Source organism: Cyprinodon variegatus, unplaced genomic scaffold (assembly GCF_000732505.1).
Source record: "Cyprinodon variegatus isolate N-32 unplaced genomic scaffold, C_variegatus-1.0 Scaffold54, whole genome shotgun sequence".
Lineage (NCBI taxonomy): Eukaryota > Metazoa > Chordata > Actinopteri > Cyprinodontiformes > Cyprinodontidae > Cyprinodon > Cyprinodon variegatus.
Window position 1 is genome coordinate 1,692,568 of NW_015150507.1, and position 27,223 is coordinate 1,719,790.

The following is a 27,223-nucleotide window of genomic DNA, read 5'->3' on the forward strand; positions in this document are numbered from 1 at the left end:
TTGTGTTGCTTTTGTTTTTTATCAAAAGACTGCCCCCTCGCAGTAGGTACCCTGCCTTACAAGGACTTTTAGAAACCAGAAAGCTGGCAAAAAAAGCAGGTATTGAAATAGATGTCTTTGTGGGGTCTTGACACAAAATCGACTGATTTAAAAACTGTGATAAGGTGCTATGTGACAAAAAGACAGGCATCCAATTTAAAATTAAAGATGAATTTTAGGAGCAAAAAGGATTTTTTTGTTTGTCTGGCTTGACACTTGATATAAAAGTTAGCATTTAATTACAATGCATATCCTTACTGCTTTATATTTTTTGTTTTATATAGAGTAACTGTTGGTTTTTTAGCTCAATTTGGACTTTGAAAAAGATATGAAAGCAATTAAAAATGATTCTTATTTAACTTTTCCAAATATAAGGTGTTGAATATGGGTGAAAGGGAAAGGGAATATCGGTTCAGGAAAAGATTTTGAAGTAAAATATAAAGCATTATTGCAAAAATCCTTTCTAAAATCTGAGTTTTTAGGTCATACACACACATGCTCTGACTATATCTAACAAATAAGCTCATAAAAATATCCAAAACTTACTGAGTTCGGAAATGCTGCCAACCCTTGTGGCCAGTAAGCATTGCTCGATGGTACGGAGCTCAGATTGACTGAAGGAGTTCCCCTCTCCGCACTTCACTGCTCTCTGCTGCTCCCTATGAAGAGTCAGACCCTCAGGAAGGCTGAGGACACCTGAGAGTGGAAGAGAATGGATTCAGTAAATCATCAATCATCAATCACATCAATGCAGTTTATTTGCAAGCATTTGTGCTCATTGCCAACCGATTCAATACTTTCTAAAACCACTTTAAGTTGCAAATACAATTCTTCTTTAAATAGGCCTTAAAGAAGACATTCTTCTTTGATCTTGCTCTAATTGTAGCTCCCTCCATCTTCCCTTAAAATCTAAAAAAATTCTTGTCCATGCTGTAGAAAAGTATTCCATAATGATACCACCACCACGTTTCACCATGGAGATGATGTTTTTATATTTAGGGTTTTATGAATTCTTAATCTTCTGCAACACAAGTCTTAGATATGGGTGAAATGATGTAATTGCAATGAGCCAGGTTTTGCTGTAGGTCTCTTCCTGTTAAGTAGGAGATTTCCTTACCACTATCACTACATGCATTCTTGATATGAGGGATTAATAAAAAAAATGCAGCACATTGAATGCTACAGTCCAATTTTGCAACATGATCATCCACAGGGAGTGAAAAAAAAATAGATTTAATACTGTGCACTGATCAATGCTCAAAATTTGTAATATCCTTTTGTGACTTCATTTGCAGTGCACTTCTTCTAAACCTTGTTTTATGGTCTTCATAGTGGTGATTGTTCAATTACATTCTCTGATAAACCGCGAGGTTTTAAAGAGTAAATCTGTTTACCTCGTTATGCAGTGACACTGAATATTCATTAGGGGTAATCACAGTAAAGGGACTCATTACAGATAGAAGTATAGCACATATTTACATGTATTAAATAATTACTATAATCTAGAAATAATGAAAGCCTGAGGAACAAAAAAGCTAAAGTATCTGTATTAAGTGTGAAACTGCTAGAGTAATGGATGTGACATGATGCAATCATTTTAAGTCCATTCTACAATTGTCAGAACTGTGCCAAATATGTAGGACTTTTTATGCATGTTTCATTACTGACACCCCTTCCTCAGCAGTCTCTCTTTCTGTTTATCCTCCTAATCAGTAAGAGCCAAGCAGCTTTGGTTTTATTGTCCCCACTTTTATAATGTGCTATTAAATTAATGCACACACTGCCTGTGGCATATATAACCTTCTCTATTTAGTTTGCAGGCAAGGACAGCTGCTTATAAAGAAATTCATAAGAAAGTTTAGACTTTAGTTAGATGCCTAAAAAGCTAACTTAAAACTTCAGGCAATAAGCTCCAGGAATCATGGAAAAATTTGTAGTGGAAGTTATTGCGGGGACTCGAGATTCCTTTTATTAAACCAGCTCTCAGTAAACACTGTTTATCTCTGCAAAACAATCATAAGAAGAATAACACTATAACACTGTCAAAACAAAAGATTTGATTTACATAAATCAGGGTTTAAGCTCATGTAATTGTAAGGCTAGAACTTTCCCATTAAGCACAAATATTGCTGTCATCATCTTTATGGGTTTGCTGAGGATTTTATTTTGATTTTCCCAAATGAGTCACTTTGCAGCATAAGAGACAACAAAGCAAGTGAAAGGTTAAGTGTACAATTCTTAGGTTTCAATTCTTAGGTTTCAATGGTGTATTGCAGGTGTTTATTGAAAACTCATCTATGGCTGTTTTTTAAAGAACAACAATTATACCTCATGACATTTTTTAACCCTTTTTATATGCCCTCTTACCAGGAGTTGAAAAAGTCAGCTTATGACAAGGTGTTATGAAATTGACATTTATGCTTTTTTTAGTTTTGTACATACATGTAGAATATACAACTCCCTAAAAGAGAAAACCAGCGAGGAACTTCTTTATTGGTGAAAAAAATAATTAATTATCCACTGGGGTGTTCAGTGTGGCAGTGGGTACCACTGCTGCCTTGCAGCAAGAAGGTTCAGGGTTCGATTCCTGGGCTGGGGTCTTTCTGCATGGAGTTTGAATGTTCTCCCTGAGCACGTGTGGGTTCTCTCTGGGTACTCTGGCTTGACATGACTTAATGATCACATGACTGTTAGGTTAATTGGCTTCTCTAAAGTCCCCTTAGGTGTGTGTGTGAATGGTTGTTTGTCTCTGTGTTGCCCTGTGATGGACTGGTGACCTGTCCAGGGTGTACCCTGCCTCTCACCTGGAGATTTAAAAAAATTTTTATAAATGCAACAGAAGCTTCTTCAATTTTATCAAGCAAGTACAGAAACAAAATGCATAAAAAGATTGCTTTAAAGGGCTGATTTAACTGAAATCATAGTCCTAGGTGATCAAATCAGTGTCATTTTAGGCTGTCAAATGGTCTGCATGTAGGAGTTTTGAAGGTCAAGCAGGTGTCAGTCAACTTGGTATCAGTACAGTTTGACAATGTGTCGTAGTGCTTCATGACTCCTCATCAACTGCGATGGACTGGCAACCTGTCCAGGGTGTACCCCGCCTCTCGCCCATTGACAGGTGGAGATAGGCACCAGCACCCCTCGCGACCCCACTTGGGATAAGCTTGTTTGAAGATGCATGGATGATGAAATTATTAACCTTGAGCTTATTAACAAATAAGCAACAAAATCAATGTCTTGTTTAGATAAGACTCAAGAACTAAGCATGAAGTTTCATTGCCTAAAACAGACATCAAATACTGGAAAAAAAAAGGGTTGGTATTTGGGAAGATACAATAAGATCACAGTATATGGATCCGTCTGATATCCGGAAAATATCCAGACAAATCCGGTCTGATTGGTCAAAGATCTTTTCATATAGATCTGAGTGTTGTGAAGTTATGTTTATAAAAATGTTTTCTATGTACCTAAATTCAGTGATGGGAAGATAAAAAGACAGCAAAAATATGATTACAAGCATGTTAATTTATCTAAAGATAATATGTAAAGAATCTGAAACAGATCGAGAAAAATTATCTCTACTGGATCCTCACTAGTTGAATCCTTGAAAGATACTGATAGTGGTTATAGTGGGATCCATTAAAATTTGTCCTGCCAAGTATACAAGCATATATTCATAAAACAACTTTGTGTATCTGAGTATTCCAAATTGTTCGATTTTTTCTGTCTGCTTTTTTGTTATATAAAAATTTTTAATAATGTACAGATCTTTCCAGCATCATGTGTGAGTGGCATTTCGGCAGTTAAAATAACAAAAAAGGAGTAACAGTCATTAAAATGATGTTGCTGAGTCAAAACTACCAAAACTATCGCATCCATGACATATACCGAAATTAAAAATGCCTTTTTTTTTTAAGATTTTTACTTTATTTATTTTGATATTATAGCCTCTAAGTTCTAACCTATTATGTATTTTATAGTCTGTTTTTCATGTAACGAGGCTATATGATATTCACTCAACTAAGTTACCTTTTTTAAGATACGTATAAATTTCACCTTTAGGTGCAGTTGGAAAAACAAAGCATTGCTATTGGAAAAAAACAAAAAAACAACCCCAGTCATTTTCATTTTGCCTCAGTGTATACAGTGACCAATGACGTTTAAGTTGTAAGTATTTGGTGTGGCCAATGGAAAAAGGCGCAGACAAAGAGGGGTCAGTAGTTTAGAGCTACAGAGCAAAAGCAGTGCAGGTGGTTGTGGAAATGAAAATTCTGCAAAGACTGTTATACAGAATGTAGGGAATATAATTATTTTAAAAATATGGTTTTGGATGGACAGAACCCCCGTTTGTTTCACCATTGTTTGTCATTAGATGAGATGGTTCTAAGCTTGAAGTTAAATGAGTTAATTAAGTTCATCAATTAAAGAGACAGAGAATTTTGTTTTAATATGAAGTCTTATTTTTTTATTGCCAGCCTTTTAACTTTAAGCAGTGTGTCAGGTTTTAAACCTTGTCAAGAGTCTCAATATTCTCTATAAAATTCTGTTCTCTATTATAAACTTGCTTGAGCTTTACAGATTACCATTTATCATAACTATCCATTGATGTCATGCAAGTTCACTCCAAAGCCAAACCATGTATGCTCAGAACCCCTCTACCACCATAATTAGCATCTTAGATCAAATTTGAGGAGAAAACATACTTGATAGCATCATCTTAGTTAGCAATGTTAAAAGAATATAGTGTAACAATGACTTTTAGAGGGAAGAGAAAGTTATAAAGATGGTTTTATGAACCTCATTTGGCATAAACTAAATGCTAAACATCAGCAGACACCTTTTAGACCAATTGCGGTGGTGAAAGTATGATTATTTGTGCTTGTGTAGCAGGAAAAAAAACCTGAGCATCTTGCAGTCATTGAAATTGTTTCCTCTACAGTACATATCTAAATTTTGCAGATTCATGTAGGAGGGCATTGAACAGGCCAATGATCAAGGTGAACTTCCAGTGAAGCTGCCGTAGTTTGAAAGAGTAAAGCAATTTCCCACTTTGAAAAAATCCAAGTCAATTTTTAAAAATTCATTTTTAACAGAGATTGCATTTTATGAATCAGAAAATAATTGCAGTTGGCTGCATTTATAACACATGACACTTATCTTTCTGTCTTTAATTGTTAAAAAAATGCTTAATTAAACCTTTTGTTGTTGAGTAATTCTGTAGATAAATATGTTTACACTTGAGCTCTTCCCTATCAACCTCCTTAACCTTGGTTCAAGGGAATGAAAGGCCCAGCTGACAGTGAAGTGGTGATTGCTATCAGGATGGACCAAGGCAAGGTGACTCAGTGACTCTGCCTCCTAATGCAAGGCTCCGTTTGTCCTCAGGGAGGAGCTGATGGAGCTCTCTCACCATGCCGGGGTTAGTATCCTCCTCATGGATCCACAAAACTAAACATCTTCCAAGAAACGTATTGTCCTGTGGTTTCCCAATTATAGTCATAATGACGCAGTGGCAGGTGTTGAATTTCCTTTGCAAAATGTTTGTAAGTTGAGGAATTAAAATAAAACACCTGAGTCTCTTTATGAAAGCCTGTGCTTTTAACCTTGTGGAGGATACAATATTCAGTGGCACTGCAGAAGAAAGACCAGATGATCCCTTTAGGCAAGAGACTGTCGCTGGAGAAGCAGTAATGAGGACTTTCCATTAAGATGTAGCTAAATGTGCACTTATCTTACTCCTTGATGGACAGCTGAATATTGACCATACTTTGTCAGGACAAATTACTGTTATTTTTTCTCTAAGTTATTTTATATGCTCATCAAGCTTAGGTTATATTGTTTTAGTTAACTGAGAAAGTCAGAACTTCTCATTATTTAAATTCTTTATTTAGGGCATTATGATTAAAATTACAAACAATATCAATGATTAAAAAGAAAAAACAAGAAGTAGGTGTAGGTTCCAATTTAATACTAACTTTTTTCTAGTCCATAGAGTGTCAGAATTATAGATACCATTTTAAATATGTAGGCCCTCTAAGTAATATTTTGTGAAATGTTCCAAACCATCCATAAGAGAAGATAAGTGTGTAAAGATATATGAGCAGCTTTCTTGGCAGAGAAATTGTTACTTTAAAATTGGTTGGTTTCCACACTAAGACTAAGCACTTAAGCATTTAATATTGCATGTGGGTCAAAACCTGAGACAAAACAATGACACCTGGGATATAATAATTAATAAAGGTCTTGAGAGAACTATACTATTGACTGCTCTGTACTCACTACCACAGAATGGGTTATTCATAGATGGCACTGGTTATTTTGGCATCCAACTTTTCAGAAAGACTAAAAATGAATAAACACAAGCTTCCTCCAAAGGACATCCTTTTGATTTACTGGTTTATACTTTAAACTCATTTCAACTTAACAGGCAGTATTTTTACAAGTTGTATAATAAAGAAGAAATATGTATTTATTCATTAAATTACTTAAATTTAAGAGCTGTTTACAAGCAAATATTTGTTTAATTTTCATTCCTAGCTCCTAGTTTTTTTTCACATCACCCTCAGGTCTTAAACAGTGTAAGTGCCTGATGTAAAATAACAGTAAAAGATTAATTGGCTAGGCAAGGAATTGGCTATTTTTCAGTTAATGTAATGCACCATCAGACAGTTTTACAATAAGGTAAAATCAGTAAATTAGGCTACTGAGCCGCTGGTGGAAGTTGGACACATATATTAGCTATTTATTCATGTTTGATCAGTTAAAGTCGGAGATGAGATATTCAATTTAAATGGCAAATGATTTGCTTATCATTGACCACTTCATCAGCCACTTTTCCAGAATTCACTGAGGCTGGCAATATGCAAGCGTGGGCAAGTGATCTACAGGATGGGCCAATCCTAGGTTTGGAGAGCATCCATATTCAATTTTTGCCAATTATTTTTGCCTAGTAGAGAGTGAACAGGGGAAATGTTACTCCTTTTAACACCAATACCACAGTCAAATATTCATTTCAAAGGTACTTTTATGTTTCTTACTGTTTTTCGCAGTTAGATCATTTTTCAATATGCTTTCAATTGAATCTTATTTACAGAAATACAGTTACTGTTGGCCTACTGGGCACAACACACTTTGTTTTGACTCAAAAATTATATAAATATACTGGGGAAAAAATAAAAAATCTAATTTTCATTCCTTTATGGTTACCTTTACTGGCGATCGTTCCTTAATAGTTACCACACCTAAACTTTGGAACAGGCTGCCCCTCTGCAGTTCTCAAAGATCTACCCCTTTTTAAGTCCAGATTAAAGAGTCATTTTCAAACTGGCTATTAATACTTAGGACGCATTGTTTCATGCTTAGGATTTTTGTTTTTTACAATGTTTTTATCTTTCTGTGAAGCTCTTTGGTCTTCCTGGTGTTGTTGAAAAGTGCTATATAAAAAATCTAATGCAACTTTTATGGAATTTTTTTTATTTTCTATCTGAAGGCAACATAAACTTCTAAAGGACATTGAACCATTTTATCGTATTTAATTAAATAGGAGACTATAAAGAAATCTGAAGTAACTAATTAAATACAGTTTTGAGGATGGAAAATATATAATAAGCCAACTAGATTTCAAACAGGAGGATTTTTTTTTTACAGACAATGCATTTTTGGATGCTTATATCTGAAATTGCAAATCTTGTAATTTTGCTGTAGGTTCTAATGCTTTCTCTATGCACAAGAATTAGTCTATGCACAAGCTATGTTTTTTATGCATCTCTGCACAAATTAGTATCACCTTCAGAGATTAAAGAAATCAATAATTATATCATACTGTTAAGCAGCTAAACTTTTCAAATGGTGCTGACTTGCAGGCAACATTGAGATGGCATATAAAAACATTAAGTTCTCAAAGTTTTGTTCTTGGTCTGTCTGTCAAAGAACAGATGAGTGCAGTTTGGATGACTTGTCACAGGGTTGACTGAAGCAGGAGAGTAGGAACACTGACCTCAGTGCGGCTCCTACCCTGTGTTTAAATCTATTTTCGTTGGACACACAGGAAAGTACACTTCCCCAAACATATTTGAAATCTGTTGGAGCTCTTGCTTTCTGCTCCATACATAGATTAGAAGCATGGGCAGGAATTTCGACTTGGCAAATTGTGATTAGATTATTTGAGATCTGACTTTAGACCTGTATTCAAATCAAATGAAAAATAGAGAGGATAAATTAAATAAGATGAAGTTTCAAGGACGTAAAAAAAAAGCATATACTAAACATAATAGCGGCAGATTTTGAGTTGAGCATGCTTTTGATGCTGAAGGAGTTAATCATATTATTACTGTACATGGACCATGGTAGTGCAGCCCACTCCAGGCTCCAGCGCTGCTATGCCAGGCCAGATGGCTACCATATGCACACCAAGCAAGTGATCATAGAGGGAAACATAGCACACTGGAAAACAGGAAGCAGAGTCGTGACGTGAGTTTATATGTGTTAGAATGCCTTTCATCCCAGTTAAAGTAACTCACAACTGCATGGTAAGGTGTTGGAAAAAAAGAACTGTAACTGGGAGCAAAGGGTTTCAATGAGGGAAAACTGGAATACCCCTGGAAACTGTAAATCTAGAGAAACGACTTAGGTCTGGGTTCCGGAGGTGACCGCAGTATGGTCTGATGTATGGTTTAGTCTTGTTTTAGCCACAGGGATTCAAAGAAGGAATCCACAAACATGATTCCTGTGAGAAAATATGTGCATGCTTGCATATGTTTGCTAAAATTAAGAAACTAGCAGATGGTATAGTTATGTGAACACCAGATCCACCACAAACAAAATCACACACACACATAAAACACACCCAGAACTACACACAGTCAAAAATGAGCAAATAATAAATTGGGAAGTAGTGGTGCTTAAAACACAAAAATAACTCTACAATAAGATGTATCATGTCTGCTTCATGTGGGTTTTTAGTGCAGATCAATCAAGCCTGAATCTTTCTTCTATTGCTCTATAAGTTCAAGACAGACAGCTCAAGTTGCATGCCATAAATCAAGGGAATTACAAAGATCTCCTCAAAGGTGTTTAAACAATACAGAGCAAACAATGAACACTTTGAAATAGCATAAAACTTTTAAATGTCAATATTTTAAAAATGTTCAGGTAAAAGGCTTTCACAAAGTTTAAAGCTTGTGAATCTAAGAAAAAAAATATTTAGGCAGATCAAAAAGTGCATCCAAGGGTAAAAAAAAAAATACCCAAAGAAATAATAAAAGACAAAATCACTGAGCACAGAATCAGAGTTTGACTGAAGACCAGCAAAATCTAGATATTGGTAGGCTGATTAGCCAAGTGGCTGCAGGTGAACAGAGGGGCAGAAAATGTCTGGTGATGCAGCTGGCAGGAAGTAGATTGAGTGGGAAGCCAGCTTGAAACAGTATAAGAGGTGATCAAGTGAACTCTGAGCTCATCAGACTGCTACCAAATCAAATGTACTGATTAAATTAGATTATCCAGACATATTGTTTGTGCCGCATCTATGAGTGATCACAATAAATTTGGGCATTTAGACATCACAAACCAATCTGTAGCTTACTGAAACAGTGAAAGGGGAAGGATATGCACAATAATTTTCTAAAATTTCTTTTTTTTCTTTTAATTTCTGTTTTCTGCCTAACATTTCCCAGAACATAATTAACTGTGACAGCTGTCCACAAACTCTTGTGTCCCATATTGTTCTCTTTAATTTGGCTCTACTACATTAAACTGGCAAAGTACCGATGCTGTTCAGCCAATAAAACTATTGTGTGTTGCACAGCTAAGTTTGCGTGACTACCTTTAAAAATAGAAAATAGCATAATGAACAATTGGTTGTGAAGAGAAACCACTGCAACTACTGGAAAAATAAATTAAACGACAGGTTGATTCACACACACAACTACCCAATATGTCATGAACTTTTCATTGATTTCCTTTGATGTATAAGGCATAACCCTGACCCTTAGTCTAACCATTTCAGGCACATTCCTAACCTAAACTGGATCACTAACCTGGTAGTAACCAGAGCGATATGTGTAGAACTGAGTTGAGTTCTGCATTATCAATCTGGGATGGCTGTCATTCAGTCTGTCCGTTAAAAGGAGGGACGTTTAGTAAAACACTTCGAGCTGATTAGGCGATGTGCCGTTGTAAGCTGATAAATAAAACTTTTTCCAAATCCTGTCGGAAGAAAAGCGCAGACATCTTTCCCATCTACAAATGAACAAAGTGCTTCTCTTTGCTCCTTTTAAAAACAACAAATTGTTGCTATTTTAGCTAAAACCAAATTAGTCAATTGTGGTGATTGGGTGATTTCTGCAGTGTAGCCATATTTGTAATGCCCCAGCAAAGCCCACCTGATTGTCCTCATTCCTACATGTCCCGCCGAAAAAAACACTGCTGGCATGGCAATGGTCCGACTCACTGGTTGTTACAAGACGGACATATTAGCAGGAGTCTTTCAAGATGGATTTGTTCTGAGACTGAAAACTCAGATCTCGTGACAATCCAGCTTGCAACGCAAGGTTAGAATTCTAAGAACACCTTAGACCTAAAAAAACAGAAACCCCTTTTCCTTTTGGGTACCAGTTGAGTGGTCCCCGAAAGTCCTCATACATCCCCGCAAGTGCCTTTTCCTAGCAAAATGGTCCCAAGAAGGTAACAAATACATATGACCCCCCGCCCCAACACACACACACAAGATGGTGGCAAGCTACATTGTAGCATTAAGGGGAATTATTGGTCTGGCTAAACAGGCGAGATGTTCTGTATCTCTGTATGGGGGTGGGGGTTGCAATGATAGCGGGAAGGAATCAACTTGCAGCTTTGTAGGTTTTTAAAAGCTAAAACTAACATAGATGGCTTCATTCTAACCACTCTCAAACCACCTGTCTTTGTGTAAAATGTGAAAGGAAGTGTTTTTTTTTTTACTTTTTATGGAATAACTATGACTGACAATCTTCACCAGCAGATCCCTCGGTAGTTAGAACACACCCTCCGGTTCCCTTTCATATGGAAGCAACCATGCACCCAGTCTGCCAGTTTAGGGGTCTTGTCACCAAGTCAGCATCGACTGCCCAAAAACATTCATAGACCTAAGGTATACAGGGTAATGCCTATTAACCTCAAAAGCATTGCCACAGTGGAGTCTTCTAACCACCTCTGTGACTTTGGCCTGAATGATGAACAATGGGGCCAATTACACTGATGGATATCTTATGCATGAACACAGTGTTCATTATTGTCAACGCATAGCTTCAACAGAAGTCCAATAATCAAATACCATTTGGGTTCAGAACTGGGGTCCCAAAGACACCCCTTCAGGTGTTAAGGTCATTTCCTGCATGCACATTGAAGTCCCTCAGCAGAATGATGGAATTTCCTAGAGACCTCCATGGCTCCAGCCATATCAAAATATTACTCTACGTTCTCAAATCAAGAGCACTGCTCCATTTCCATTCCAAAATCTTTGCCATGTGCAAAATGTAGATGACTTTTTATCCTGACAGAGGAACTGTCCTAAACTACCTCTGAAAACATGAATTCTGACACGCAAAAGGGAGGTAATATTAGGGTTCGACAGACTCACACATCATAATTCTAACAGTCACTTTAAATGTCCGTGGATCAGGAAGCCTAACTCTCTGACTGTTGTCAAATCCTCTTTGCATCTGTTCCTTTTGGCATGGTCCCATGAGGAGGAACACAACCACCAGGCACTCACAGACTAACCCAGGCCTAGCTCCAAGGTGAGGTCCCGGCTCCCCTGTACCCCATGAACTCACAGTCCTTGTCCTTAAGGCTTGACATTTTTATACCAATACCTACATTTTTTCGTCTATATTTCCCAAGATATAAACAAGTAGATAATCTGTGTGGGTGCTCCTGTCTGGGCATCAGAGTCAGGACCATTTTTTCTGATTTGACCATCAAATCAAGGACTGGTTGTTATGAAGAGAGGACATTTTACTTATACATCTTATATCTATTATGCCAAAGGTAAGGTTTAGGGCTAAGGTGGAAATTGGGTTGAATTTAAGGTTAGGTAAGGTACGCATTGGTAAAGGTTAGGTTTAGGTTATTGTTTAGGTTATTGTCAGGCTGAAAATCAATGGAAGTCAAAGGGAGTTAAAATGTGGTCTTTACTAACTATAGATTGTCTAACTACTAACTACCAGAATGTCTGAATAACTATATGTGGTGTAAAGTGCTTTGGAGTATCTGGATTTGAAAGGCCCTATATAATTACAGGCCATTTGACCGTTTATTGTAATCCCGCTATTGTGTCAAAAACTATCTGTGTGGTGCCCCCCTTGGGTTATAAAAGTATTACTGCATCTGCTTTTCTGCTGTCAGCTTGGCTGGGGATGTGACATAACTCAGAAAGCTCATGTCAGCAGCTCTACGGTACCCTGGGCAGCTGCTCTCTGCTGACTTGCCACTCTATACACTATGGTTTGTTTACGGCCTGACAATAAATTAAATCATTTTCTAGAAAATGAAAAACAACATACTTTTATTTGTTATAAAAGGTAATCAAAATTATTAGATGTATTAAAAACTAGTCTGGATTATCTGTCCAGTCTAGTATAATAATTCAACATTAGTTTTGTGTTAGTCAATCACATGAACAAAAAGAATTGAAAAAAAAAACATTTTAATGAGTAACATTATGTAAAAAAGAAAATGCAATCCAATTGCACAAAAAGGAGTGTGTCTCGTCTTTCTAATAATTTGGCATTGAGTTGGTGTCATTGGGTCACAACCCTTAAAAAGTCCTTATTTTTGTTCATCATGAGAGGTTGTGATGATGAAATGAGGACATGGGATAAAAAAGGAAGCAACTGTGTTTAGGTCTAGAGCAAACCAAGATGCATTACCACAAGTCAACAACACACACAAACACAGATGCAGTGACATCTTGTGACGGGTGACTGATGCACAACAAGGCAACTAGTGAACTTATGTAATCTTGTCCAATCAAAACCAGCTTCCCTGAAGGCTGTGTGCTATTTCACCCTAAGGGGCTAGCTCTTTCTATTATTTTCCTCTTTTCATCTCATTTCTTCTGTCAAGGGTAATAAGTCTGCGTGTAATATCCGTGAGTTGCACACTTCCCGCAGGACGCTTTCAAGAGTATACTGGCAATCATCAGTAGCAAGGAGAAGTCACTGAGCCGTAATCTCTCTGCTCATCCTACGATGCTTCTCTGGGAGCTCATGGTGGTGTCTGAGGAATAACTCTACAATATTTACATTCCTGTAGCTACCACCAGTAACAAGATACAGATAAGAAGGTTTTTTCTTTTTGTTTCTTTTTTTTTTTTTTTTTGCATTAGAGCAAAACATGGATATTGTTGCTGGAGGTCACCCTGGAAATTACAGGAAGTTGTGTAACCTCAGAGATATGCAGGCATAATGCTGAATGCAAGAATACTCTCAAGTAATTGCTCATTTAGTACCAAGGGCGCTGGGGTAATTAAAGGATATGACTAATTTTATAGAATGAGACTTTCTGCTCAGAGACATTTTCCTAAGGGTCATTTTAAGAATTGCCATCCTTTTTAAGTTGTGCGTAAGGTTTTCAGTAAAAAAAAAAAAAAAATGCTCCTGGACATCAGATTTCCACAAATATTAAAATAGAAAGCAAAGGACGTAAGACGACCTGAGAGTTCTTAAGGCCACCAAAGTACAGTTAATGCCTCCTCTACAAGCTGTGCATGACTGAATGTTTAGTTTTGCGTTTTACTGTGTTTTTATCTCTATAACTGCATTTAAGTTTGCAAGAGGGGTCTCTATAGTGTTTGCTGTTCCTGTCAGGTGAAACCACAGCTCTGGATCTCTCTTAATCGTACTTAAGGATGTTTGCAAAATAAGGTCTTTAAAATATATTGGAATGGCAACACACTCCCTGCCCCCAACACATTTTATTCATTATAATTTGTCCCATTTTTAATGAACTTAGGAAAATGGCTTTTCTGATAGAAGTATCAGATGAAACATGCAACAGAAAACACACTTGCAAGGAAGACCAATGAGGATGATTCAATGCATTCTGGGAAAAGCATTACACAAGGCAATGTACATAAGGAGCAGTGATGCCTGATGACATCAGACTTTGTAATCCATCATTTAGTGAATCCTATATAGGGTAAAGGTTATGTCTGAATGAAATTTTCGACGATTAAGCTTATGATCATTGTTTCTTCACAGTGGTATCTTGTCTTACAGACAGACCAAAGAGAAACAATCATTTTTCTCATTCACTCCAGGTGCGTACAAAAAGTCTCTGAGTTTTATATATATATATGTATTTTACTCCAGCAATACTATGTTTTTTTTTCTTTCACCTTTATGTATGCATATAAATCGAACTGAGATAAAAGATCTCAGCTGATCTAGGAAAAGTAAAGAATGATTAAAAATTTTGTAGTAAAAGATACAATATTATATGTGTTTTTTATATATGTCCCTGCGATAGACTGTCCAGGATGTACCCCGCCTCTCACATGTAGTGAGCTGGAGGTAGGCACCAGCACCCCTTGCTACCCCGCTTGGGATAAGCTTTACGGAAAATTGATAGATGTTATAGGCTATATGTCATATGTAAATATCTGCTTACAGCTGTGGCCTAGTAATACAAAAATGTCATGTAATTGTTGCAGGGATGTCTGGATCTGATTAGCCTTGGAGCACACCACATTCTGTACATCCTCACATTGCCAGCTCTTTATGCTATCATGATATACGGTTAACTAAAAAACAAACAGGAAATAGGCTCCAGCAGGTGAGTTGTTATACATCCTTAAACCAAAATGATTGGGTCCTATATGCATTTTACTATGTTTTCTGTAGAATATTTTCTATAGACAGTACAGTAATAAATCAACCCTATATTTTTACCTCAGTCTTTAAATGTATAAAGTTTTAAACTGTATCCAGCTTTATGTTTATGGGTTGCCTTTTCATAATTTAATTTCAATAATAAAACTTTTTAAGCTATTACAAATATTTACTTATGAAATCCAGAGCAAATTACCATCATCATCATCATCATCATCATCATCATCATCATCATCATCATCATCATCATCATCATCATCATCAAAACTGCAAGCTACAAAATCTGATTTCCTCTTTTCTCCTCCTTTAGGTCCCTGGCCTGCAAGCATGCAGTAGGAGTTTAATAAATGCTGCCATCAAAGTAGATAGACAAGACCCCTGCATGTTGTGGGTCACTGCAGTGCTAACCTATGGCATGCCTTTTACTCTCTTTGCATTTTCTATTAAATACTTTATTGCACACAGTAAGCAGATCATTATGTTTTTATTCAACTGCAAGATAAAACGTGTTGCACTATAAAAATGTCTGTGTGATGATGTCATTACTTAACTCCTGTTCATATTCAGTTAAATTTGGTTTTCCCCAACCTGCGTATGCGAGCAAATGTGTGTAATCATATTCTGTAAGCCTCAACTTTTAAACTGCATGACAAGTGGATAAGGCAAGTACAGCTCAGAGTCCATGCAGTCGGAAAGCTCTCTTCCAACTTATATTGTTAGCATTAACTTCAAAAATAAGCTTAAGAAGCTTTTCAGTCTCTCTTACCAAAAAGATGATCCATAATTCTTCCAAGAGTTGCTACATGTCAGGAAATCATCAATTCATGGGACACAGAGCTCCAAAGTGCCCCATAATTGTTTAACATACCTCTTGCAATCAATCATTCTGACTTTGCAAAGTGGCCTCACACAGCAAACACATCCACTGGAGGTGGGCCATGCCTGGCAGAGAATGATGAGGCCTCAGGCTGAGATCTGCTCCCAGTTGCTCCTTAACCATCCCCAGCCCAGTCCTCCGAACAATGTCTCATACTGCCTAGGGCTCCTGTAAGCAGATATTTCTGCCATTTTCCTGATGAGACGACTCTCATATCGGGTGTGTAATCTTTCAACTTTCATCAGTGCACAAAACCTCAATCGTTTTGCTCTAAATGGAAAATGTGCATAGTCAGGAGAAAACAAAGCCCACTTTGTAAAGATTGGTGAGTGAATGATTGCATTTAGACTTCAAACTCAACATCAGCCCAACGGTAATTTGCAAGTCACATTATCACTAAATAAATCAGCTGTGCACTCTCGTAGCACAATGATTAAAGTCTTCACTTTGAACACCTTCAAGGGACAGTATGGATTTTCGAAGTGTGATTCTATTAATCTATCACCACTGTAATTTTTCTATACTGTCAAGGACAGATGTTCTATCGCAGTAAGTTAGTAAAAGAGATGAACAAATCTAAAGAATAATGGAAAGATAACAGTTTATCAAACAGATTAGGGTATTTAAGCCAATCTTAACAAATATGGAATGTTAATAAAGTGATCAAGATGAGGACCTAGTAAATTCAAAACCCTATGTTAATTCACTGTTACTTTATAGTAAAATTTTGGGAACTATAAAAAGCAGAGCATAGATGTCCATAAGTGAATGACCCAAGAAGTTTATCTAAAACCCATGAGAACCTGGCTGAGCAAGAAAGGCTTCTTGACCTACCTTTTGTCATATAACCAAACTAACTTGGACAAGAGAAAACCATTTGAAGTTTGAGTAAAATTAAGCTAAAATAATTTAAAACATAACGAACATCATGAATAATATGACAGCAGAAAAAAAAAACGCCCCCATCTCTCTTTCCAGAGATGGAGGCGATCTGTTCTAGTATTGGTAAAGGGCTCTGATATCAATGTGTTTTACAGATCGGAAAATTCTGTTCAAATCCGGGTAAATTTCCGATCTATAAGCTATGTTTCTGCTGTAATATTTTCTGCTGGAAAGTCTTCAGTCTCTCTGTTGGCTGCTCTGCTAGCTGGCTGAGAGGTTTTCTGGAAAACAGCCGAGTTTCCTCCAGCTTTCAAGAAGAAATCGTTCTCTAGTCAGGAAATCCAAGTTACTGTGAATGTTTACACTTAACACTGACTGTCGTTTTCAGTGGAGACTCCACCTATCTGTGACCCAGTTTTAGGCCCTGCTGTCCCATGTTGGGGGACAAATCACTGAGAAAATACTGGTAAGGTGAGAAGGCGTTCTGGAGCTCAGAGAGGAGCAGTGGGAAATCAGTGCAAGAACATCTGCAAAGAGAGCACCAGAACCAGGACAAGGAGGCCAGCTGTACCACCTTCTGGAGCTAAGGTAACACAGCGGGCAGACAAAGCATCAGATTCGGTTTGAATGTACCTTTACAAAATGATAAAAATAATTTGGTTTAATATTTCACTTCACATGTGGTTTAAATATCTTGAATTGCTACAATTAAGATGGTAAAATCATAAAAGTATAATTTAAAAAAAATCCAGAAAAGGTTGAAACAAAGTTAGGTTAAACATCTTTTCAAATTAACAATTTGAAGAGAACAACCTTAAAACAAATAGTGCACTGGTATCGGAAAAGTATCGGTATAGGAAGATACCCAAATTCTGGGATCAGGATCAGATTAGAAGTGAAACAAATGTGGATCATTGCATCTCTAAATACCTTTAAACGACTGGCAGCTGGCCAATAGAGGGCACTAGGGCGCCACCAAACCCATTAAGACATAAAAAAAAAAATAATTAAATTAAATTGTAAAATTAAATTTTTTCGAAATATATTTATAAATATTTTTTAGATGTGCAAGATACATATTAAATCTTTAATGATGAGTAAAGCTGTTTCCTTTCTCATCGGAGAAAGGGCGCAAAAATCTTTGGCTATAGGAGAGCTCCGGGCACACGAGAGCAGTTGTTGTGCGGGTGATTGACAGGCCCAGTCGTGTTAGTAAAATCCCTTAAAGCAAACATACCAAGAGAAGCTGGAGGTGAAAGCTTTTGGACCTGATCAGCCGGAGAACAAAATTAATCAGCAGTCCAAAAACAGATGGAAACGATACTCTTTTTCCAGGACCTGGTTTAGCTACAAGGCTTGACTAACTGCATGCAGCAAGGCTAAGGCTTTCTTCTGTTGCCTTGACTGCCTGCCTCCTTTTTCAAATGTCAGGATCTGACCCAGCATGGATAAATACAGGTAGGAGTAATTTTAGAAAAGGCAAAGAAGCATGAAAAATCTGGGATTCACATGGAAAATAATATAGTATAGTGTACTTTTTCTAGATATTTGTCAATTTTCATAGTTGCTGTTAAATAAACAAGTTCTCAGAAAATAAATAGTTTTTATATATAAAAAAAATATATATAAAGCTGACTAATAGGTTCTCCATTATTAAACTGGTACATTAGTTTTTAGGTTTATGACAATAACGGACCATTCAAAACACAGATTTGGCTTCACAAAACCTCACAAGGGCAAAATTTATATACAAAAAGTAAAACATGAAATTATGTTTTGTTTTTATAAAGTGTTTTTATAATATTCTTTTATACGTCTATTTGGAACTTATAGGTCTCCCTGGAGAAAACTCCACCGGCCGCCACTGCTTTAAACAGTAAAGCTTTAAAAAGAGCTTATTTCTTACACATTATAAAATAAATAGCAATATGCAATGTTTCTTTACTTCTGTTGATCTGAGGTTATAACCCTATGATGTAATGTCAAAACTTTGTCCTATACCCAAACTGAGCAAAGATAAATATGACTGGCAGCTGAAATCAGTAGGCCACAGGGAGTCAGGCAGACCGGGTTTCCCTCTTACTCCTCAGAATTCCCTTGTGTATTTTCCTCAACCTCTCCCCAAGCAGTTCCAGGTGCACTGACTTTGCTGTAAGATGCAAAGGTGGGGGAGAAGTTTCGCTGGTATGGAAAGCTACATTTCAGATTCAAAGATATAAAAATAAAATAAACAGTATATACACCACAGTGAAGCACAGATCTCTCCACACTCAGAAATGTTTTGTGCAAATACCAGCACATACTGTAATTTTTTTTCCTCTTCCTGCTTTGAGTTGAAAATGCCATATCCAGCACATGCTGAGAATATGAAAGAAACAGTGTTAAAACGAACCATAAGTAATTCAGCTTTCAATCTTAGTTTTTGGGGTGTGGTTCATCTTAAAGTCTTAAAAGCACAAATATAAACACGGAGGTCGCTCAAAAATACAAATATTCCACAGGGCACCATACTTAAGTCGCATACACTCAGGTTTCTTAATTAATCTAAATGGCGCCATAAAGATGGAAACTAGCACTTGTACAGAATTCCTCCCTCCTCTAATTCCTCTTAGTGAAGCTTCTCCCCTCAGTAATTATTTATACACCATCAAAATGCATTCATGCTGCTACACCCTTCCAACCAGCCCAGCCACATCCCCTCACATAACCCATCACAGAGTTGCAACCCATGCTTCTCTCTGATCAGAGCGGTTCATCATCTTCATCAGGTCACTCATGCTTAACTCATTAGTGATAATTAATGGTGGCTTGGTTATGGGCCGCCAAAGGCTTTACAGATTTCTGCTCCAACTTAGATCAGCTCTGCTCCACCCAGTAAAGAGTTGCACAAGTTGCTTTTCAGCTTGAAAGGCTGTGGCACTTCATCCTCACACCTTAATGCACATGACTGCAGAGCCAAACACGAAAACCGTCCAACTCCAGAGAACTTGGATCCAAAGAAAAACAGGCAACCTTCTTAGAAAGAATAAGTAAATTTTCTGTTTAATGTATATCAGGTTTCCTCATAAAGAATGGCTGTCTGTGGATGCAAGCAAGAAGCACTATTATGAAACAGTTTTGTTGAAAAATTGCTCTTTAAAAATGTCTTCATAATAATTTTTAAAAATGCTTTTTTTAAGGAACTACATGACTGAAATATGATTTAACATTGCTGACAGTATTGGCTCTTTTAAAATTCTTTTTCTTCTCACCTTTGGAAGTCAGCCTCTATGGTCATACAATCAGCGGTGCTTTCCTTTATTTGTAGTCAAGAGTTTTATTTAAGATTAGCACAAAGTGGCAATGTTACTCAATGCATGAGTGACTGACTGCTTTTACACAGAAACACTATTCTGTCTGTCATTAATTGGACAGAGTGTATGAGTCACATAAAAATCTGGGGACTTAAACTCATCATGCAAGTCGTATTATCTTATAGTTTGCTTGCCAAAATGGCAGAAATGTGAACAGCTCTTCCATGGGATAAAGTCATACTTTCAACAGTCTAGTGGAAAAATGGTACTGAACACTGCTGATGCCATTGTTTGATTATGGGTTGTTGTATTGCTTGCAGTTAATGAGTTTTGGTTTTGATTTTCTGTTTATGTTAAGCTCCTTGGTCCTTTAGCAATAAGCCTTTACTTTTTTAACAGTAGCCACTCTTATCCGAGTTATATAATGATAGAGCAGCAGCCAGGGGTAGTACAGTCAAGCTTTTGATGGAGAGCATGAATAGAAGGCCTACTCATTGAACTAAAGTCTGCTTTCAAGAGTTTCCAAAAAGATTCGGCTGCAAGATAAAAGTAATTTCTTTGCAGTCATTTAAACTCAAAGTCTTTATTTGCTTTCCTTTAATTTTCCTCCATAATTCCCCTTCTTAACAGCAGCAGTGAGTGACCCACTAATGCATCATTGGCACCAAAGCTTGACAAAGATCAGTGTGTCATCGTAATAATGCCTTTGGGGATGTGCGTTGTTCCTTTAAATTTGGATTTGTTTTCTGACATAAAACAGTTTAGTTTGCATGCCTTCACAAAATGTCATTAATTGTCCTTTTATTTAACCAAGAGTGTGATGACTGTCTGTGTTATCGTTTGATGCCATATCATATTAGCTTCCCTTATGTTATACAACCAGAAATATATGGTCCACAGCATTCACCAGTCATGTGAAAGTGAAGGCTAAATGACAGTGACAGAGTCCTTTAAACACGTCATAGGCCATCAAGATGGGTCCACAATATAGACAGCCTACATCAGACCATGTATATTATTTAAAGGAAAAAGTGTATAATTTGGTCACATCTCAAGGCAAAATTGCATATCAAGTTCATTTTGCAGGCTGAAACTAAGCATCATGTGGGAGTCTCGATTTATTTGTTAGGTATCTCATTTTTGAATAATTACTTCTTATTACAAGGATAAAAATAGCGATATGCCGATCTGTATGTCAAAACAAGTTTGTATATTCAACTACCCTAGATACAAAGTTCCCCTGTGGGCTCTCTATATCCCTTGACAATGTACCATACAGGTTCTCGATACCTCGCGTAAATGCTTCCAACTGGTTCTTCATATCCCCTGGCTGACCACCCGACTTCCACTGAAAGTCTCTTGGGCTGTTCTCCACTTGACTCCAGAGTTTCTGCTTTGCCACCAGCATCCAGACCTCCTGCATTGCCGTCTTTAAGATTTTTTTTTTTCCCCAGACATTCTTCTTCTCAGGCCTCTACACCATGAATATGTGTAAAAGGCAGGGCACACCCTGAACACGGTATCAGGCCATCACAGAGAAGTAGACAAACATACAACCATGCTTATAGACAAACAATGCTTATAGGACAAATTTGAAAAGCCAATAAACCTGTCTTGTTTTTGGACTGTGGGAGGAAGTCAAAGTACCTGGTGAGAACATGTCTAGTCCATGCAGAAAGACCCTGTGCCAGGAATCAACCCCAGATCCTTTTTGCTGCAAGGCAACAGTCCTACAAACTGTTCCACCATTCAGCCCCCGCAACAGAAAAATAATGCTAATTTTGAATGTATCAAATTTTGCAAATAAGAATTCTGATACCAAATGCAATGCAACATCAATCCATCATCTAAAAATGAAAAGAGTACAGGACAAATGGATATCTACAAAAACATCTACCTCAAATAATGGGCAAGGCTAATGGTAGGTATGGAGGAGCTGCATGGATGAAGGGGTCAGATAAGGGAATCAATCAAATGGGTGAGTATTACTCAGGCACATCACAGATTTGGCCTTTATAGAAGAATGACAACACACATGCCATTCAATGATATAGAGGATTCCGGATTTGGTCTGCTGGTGAAACAACAATAAACCACCTGCTTAAAAAAAAAAACCTGAGGAATATTTTCCCAACCAAAGCCTTCATTCACTGCATGAATGTCTATCAGAAAGCCCCAGCCAAATAAATTGTAAAGAGCAGCCTATCTGGAATAAAATACAGTGCCTAATGTGTCAAGGCCTCTAAGAAAAGCCCACAAAAAAAGTTTTTTGAGCTTTTTGACTTATCTGCAAAGTCTTCTTATGTATTGTTGGTCTACCATATTTTTAAACATCCTTTCATTTTTTCCTTCTATAGCACTCAAGCTTACACATACTAAGCCTGTTGGACCGTTTCGAGTTCAATATGACTGATGTGTCAACATGACACACAAGACCAAGGGCAAAATTTGTCCTCAGCAGCAGTTTTTACTGAATGCATGGCTGCCATGAAAAGAAGCAACCAAATTATACAGAGCGCTAGACACTGACATCTTAACAACAGAGCTCCATATTGCATTATGTAGGAGTTTAAAGTGTCAATTTTCAAGACTACATGGGCCAGAATATACAAAGTGCTGTGGAAAACGCTTACAAGTTGAAAAAATCAAACAGTAATTTGTTTCTACATGTTTTTCTGAAAATGCATTTGAAAGTAGAACGGCTTTTTTATACAGCTGAAGTGTGACATTTTTTTTTTTTCTGTCTTAGTACACCTGGTAGCAAAACTTGGGAATGCAACTTCCCTAAGTAAATGAATGTATGTCTTTCTTTTTTTACGTTAAAATCTACATCGGGGTTGACAAAAGTAGGTGCATTTAAATAAATAGCAGATAGTGGGGAAAAAAGTGAAATATAAGCATAAGATAGGGTCTGCTGTTGGGTTGAGACAGTTCAGCATGTTATGCATTTTTTGAAGCTCACGATCTGGTGGAAGGAAAAAGCATTTGAGTTGTATGAAACAAAATGTTTAGGTTTGCTTAAGGGGTGAGAGAAAGCAACAGAGAAACAAAGACACGAATGAAAGTGGGAACAATTTGCTGGAGGGAGACAAAAAGACACTGGATAGACTTCCCATTAAACACTAATGGGAAGTTTAATAGAGTAAAAGCATATTTGTTTAGCTATAAAATGTTTGCTTAGGCTGCGTTCATGCCAGCATAGAACCATACTGAATTAAAAATCAACCGGAAGGTGGACAGCCTTTTCTTATATTGGAGTTCCTTTTTTAGGGGACATTATGAACAAAGAGTGAATCTTATGAGGGAGAGAACGGCTTCAGTATTACAGTATTTCTCATATGTAAACAATTCCTCTTACTTTATACTTTTTACTGGATTTTATTTTCATGCAGCATTACTGGATAGGGAGCCTGGAGTAACTCAGGTTATGTTGACATTTGCAGTTTTCATCTCAGAGCTATCTTGTCAAATTTCCAGTGCAAAGAAAATGCACTGGCTGCAAATTTATTTTAGATTTTTTTTTTTATTGAATTGTGTTTTTAAAAATAAAAAAAAAATCAAATCATAAATGGAGTCTCATTATGTAAAAAATTGTCAGCCCAAAAAATTCTGCATCATTTTACTATACAAAATTGTACATGTAATTTAGCACTCCCTATTTGGAGTCTGTGAAAAATTGTTCCCTGTCTCCAACATCCTGAGTATAGATGCACAGAATATATTTTTGATTTATTCATAAAAAAAATTTTTTTAAATCCATTAACTCCCGTTTTATAATTATGTACAATGTTTTGTCATAAAACTTTGAAATAAGATACAGATGATTATCTTTTTTTATAATGAGAACATTTTAAAAAGATTTTTAAGGTGCTGTACTTTCAAAAGCTCTTTGGTAGAGATTATGTTTTATCAAATAAATAAAAACTACATCTGTATTGGTTTGATAAAGAAGACATTTTTTTTTACAAAATTCAAATATAAGATGTGATGTAGTTTTGGTCTGAATAGGAGGTAATTTCATTGTTACAGATAAGCTGTAAAGTACAGTTAAAACTGGATATGTGGATATCTGGTAGAGAAAAACACAAAAAATATTTACATATTTTTACATCCACCTTCCCTAAGGTCACAGGTTGGTGGGGAATATTAATTTTGATAGAAATTTTAACAAGAGGCGTTATTAGTACAAATGATTTTTAGAGGTATCACAACTGGAGAAACACTCACAATTTTTTATAAGGAATGATAAATGATATAGTAAAGAAAAGCTACAGACAAACAGCTAACTTAAAATTTAAGAAGCTTTAGAAAAGCCTAATTCAGTCTAGATACATTAGCATCTACAGTATAGCACTGTGAAGAAACCCAAGTAATATGATTTAAAGCATTATATAATTTCCCTTTGGAATTGATGAAGTATAATTTGAACTGATTTGAATGGAATAACAGCTACTTTAGTCAGTGGCTTGCCCTATGGGATGGCTAGTGTTTTTTATAAATCTCCAATCAATGGAAAAAGAGAGTAAAACCTCAGATGATAAACCTTTGTAGCCACTCTGTGTTTAATTCAACATCAGTCCTTACTAAAAGGAGGATGATAGCTATCTACACACAAACACACAAAGAGAGATACAGGAAGAACAGTAATTGCTTTCATTTTTTTTAAAGCAAACACATTATGTACAATTGTTGCCTAAATGTCTCAGTAAATCACTCAGCTTAACTGAAATGACAAAGTGGCATTTAGGGTTGTGCTAACGTATGCGTGGGTCAAACTAACAACTGATTCTTCTCCACCTTGGATGATCAATAAAGTGAATTTAAATGGAGGGATGCTGTGGTGCAGCTTTTTATATGCACCCTAATGAGAGAACAAAGTGTTCGATCTTTAAAGCACCACTTTAATGGCCATTATACTTTGAGCTTTGTGACTAAAAAGCAATTAAGTAAATACATATGCACTATTTACTGAGTGTGGAAAAACCTCTATGCGCTTTGTTGTTTGTGAATGGGAAGGGTGGCTGGACTAGTTTCAGTATAGCAGCTTGTGTGACACAGGTGCTTCTCCACTCCTGCAGGGATATTTTACTTGCCAATGAAAGTGGGCCATTCATATCTCACCCAATGGGTTGTTGTTGATGATTATTTATTCTTGGTCAAAACAGAAGAAAGACACAGGAGTATTAGAGGAGTTACATTTACCTTTATCTGCTTCACATGCAAGGAATGTAGTGTTGCTACAAAGTAAAATTCAGCTTTTGTCAAACATAGCAACCCCCTTTATTATGGGTAATCTGACTGGGCAACAGATGGCATTAAGCAGGCGTCAACGTTCCATTAGTATTTTCCAAGTTGTGCATAAGCATGCACACATGCACAAGTGTTTATTTGATTTGTTCGCCTGTGAAAAAAACAAAATAGAAAATACATAATTTTAGAAGAAAAAAGCTTTGATAAGTCTAAATAATATTGTTATTATACATAAAATTATTGTTTAAGAATATGGTACAGATAAGACACATTCAGTGGATGTCTTCTAAACCACCAAGAGATGGCTGTTGCTGAGTAGGCAGTCAGACTGCCTAGGCCACCTTCATTATTATTTGAAAGCATAAAGTTTCTTAGGTAGAAACTATGTTTTCTGTTCTGTTTATTTGTTGTTGTTTTTTTTGTTTGTTTGTTTATGCCAATGTTAAAAAAATGTATGCTGATTTCCTAGGATCTAATGACTAAATAAAGGAGCACTATCCTAGTGATGCTACTGCATGTCTAAGATTTATTGCAGCTGCCAGTCTTATTTCCTCAGAGTCTGAGCCAAATTAATAGGGGAGCATTTGACTGCTGTTGTCATCCTAACGTAAAGCAGTATTCAGTTCTCTTCAAACCACCATATTTGCAGCATTAACCTAAAGTGCTTTTTTAGGGCCAATATTTTGTCTGACGGAAGCAACTAGGACAGCCTGATCTTCAATGGTTTCAAATAAACGGTGCTAAAGTGCATTTGGCTTGTGCAAGAAGTGAGTGAGGTAATCTGCAAAGATTGTCATGCAAATGTTAGACTGGCAAACTCCCTTTAAAATGACAATAATTATCTAAAGAACATAATATAGTGCTCTTGAAATTAGTAGCCTATTATAACGTGCTGCAAAATATAGGATTAAAATGATGAAAAACACTAAAGTTAGAGTGAAATATAAAAAATAGAACATTATAAATGTATGAAAGTCGTTTTCTATGCTGATTAATTCAGGTTTCTCTGAAAGTTTCACACATAGAAGGTTGTAAAAACAGTGCCCAGGATATAATGTTGTGTTTTCTCTTAAGGTTTTGGTTTACCATGGTTAAAAAAGCATAAAGAAAAAATAAAGGACAAATTTGTTTAAAATGGGGACCAATTAGAAGACAGTGATAGACAGTCAAATGACTTGTAAGGATTAAGAGATGCACACTTGCTGCCAGGAACGAAATATCAATCATTGGCTAAAGTCTTTAAGTGTCTCTAACGATGACCTTGTGATACTTAAATTCAAGCATAGAAGAGACAAACCTAGAATCTTAGGTTGAGCTCAGTTCTGAGCTGTTTGGGTGGAAAATGTGATCATGTGTTTGCCTCTGTGCTGTGAGAGCAGGATGAAACGCCTGCAGGAGCATGTGAAACACAATCGTTTCTCATCAGCTGCAGGTCAGCAACTTTTACAGCACAGAAATAGGCCTTTACTTTCAACCTCTGTAATCAGAGTTTTAAACCCATATCCTAATTCATACAGCATTCGTCTCTCATTTACAGTTCTTTAAATTGTGCTGAGCTGAGCTAAAATAAAGATGCAAGCACAAAGAAAGCCCTTTAGAAAATGATGGAATGCATTGTGACTTACTGTTACCCTAGAGAAAAAAACTAGTATAGCTGAGACTATTTCCTTTCGAGTCTTGATACCAGAAAAACTGCAGTGACTTCAGTAGCTGGAGGCCCTTGAAAACCCTGGCCTGCAGCCATTCAGTCAAAGATATCAAGATGAAAAGCTTCTCATTCCCAAATCTTGCCTGGAGAGGCTGCTCTGCCTCAATCAGGGGACTAACAGACTACCTTCAACCATCCAGAACATTCCACTGATTGATGAGAGATGCCCATGGACAAATTAGCTAATAGAAAAGGGAGTCAGAGTACCAGAGCACGTTGTTGGATTGGCAATGACGTGCAAAGCTATAAAAAATTTCTCCATTCAACCTAATGACTACAGCATGTGAACTGCAATCTACCCCTTTAT

At 36.7% G+C, this 27,223-nt stretch overlaps 1 protein-coding gene across 1 annotated transcript in view; it reads right to left on the minus strand.

The window, feature by feature from the left end:
- Positions 1–27,223, minus strand: part of LOC107082494 (ankyrin repeat and BTB/POZ domain-containing protein BTBD11-B-like) — a 97,469-nt gene that overhangs the window by 28,719 nt on the left and 41,527 nt on the right. Inside the window, exon 2 of the mRNA XM_015371204.1 lies at positions 586–735. Coding sequence (XP_015226690.1) covers positions 586–735 — 150 coding nt within the window. The remainder of the gene's footprint in view (positions 1–585; positions 736–27,223) is intronic.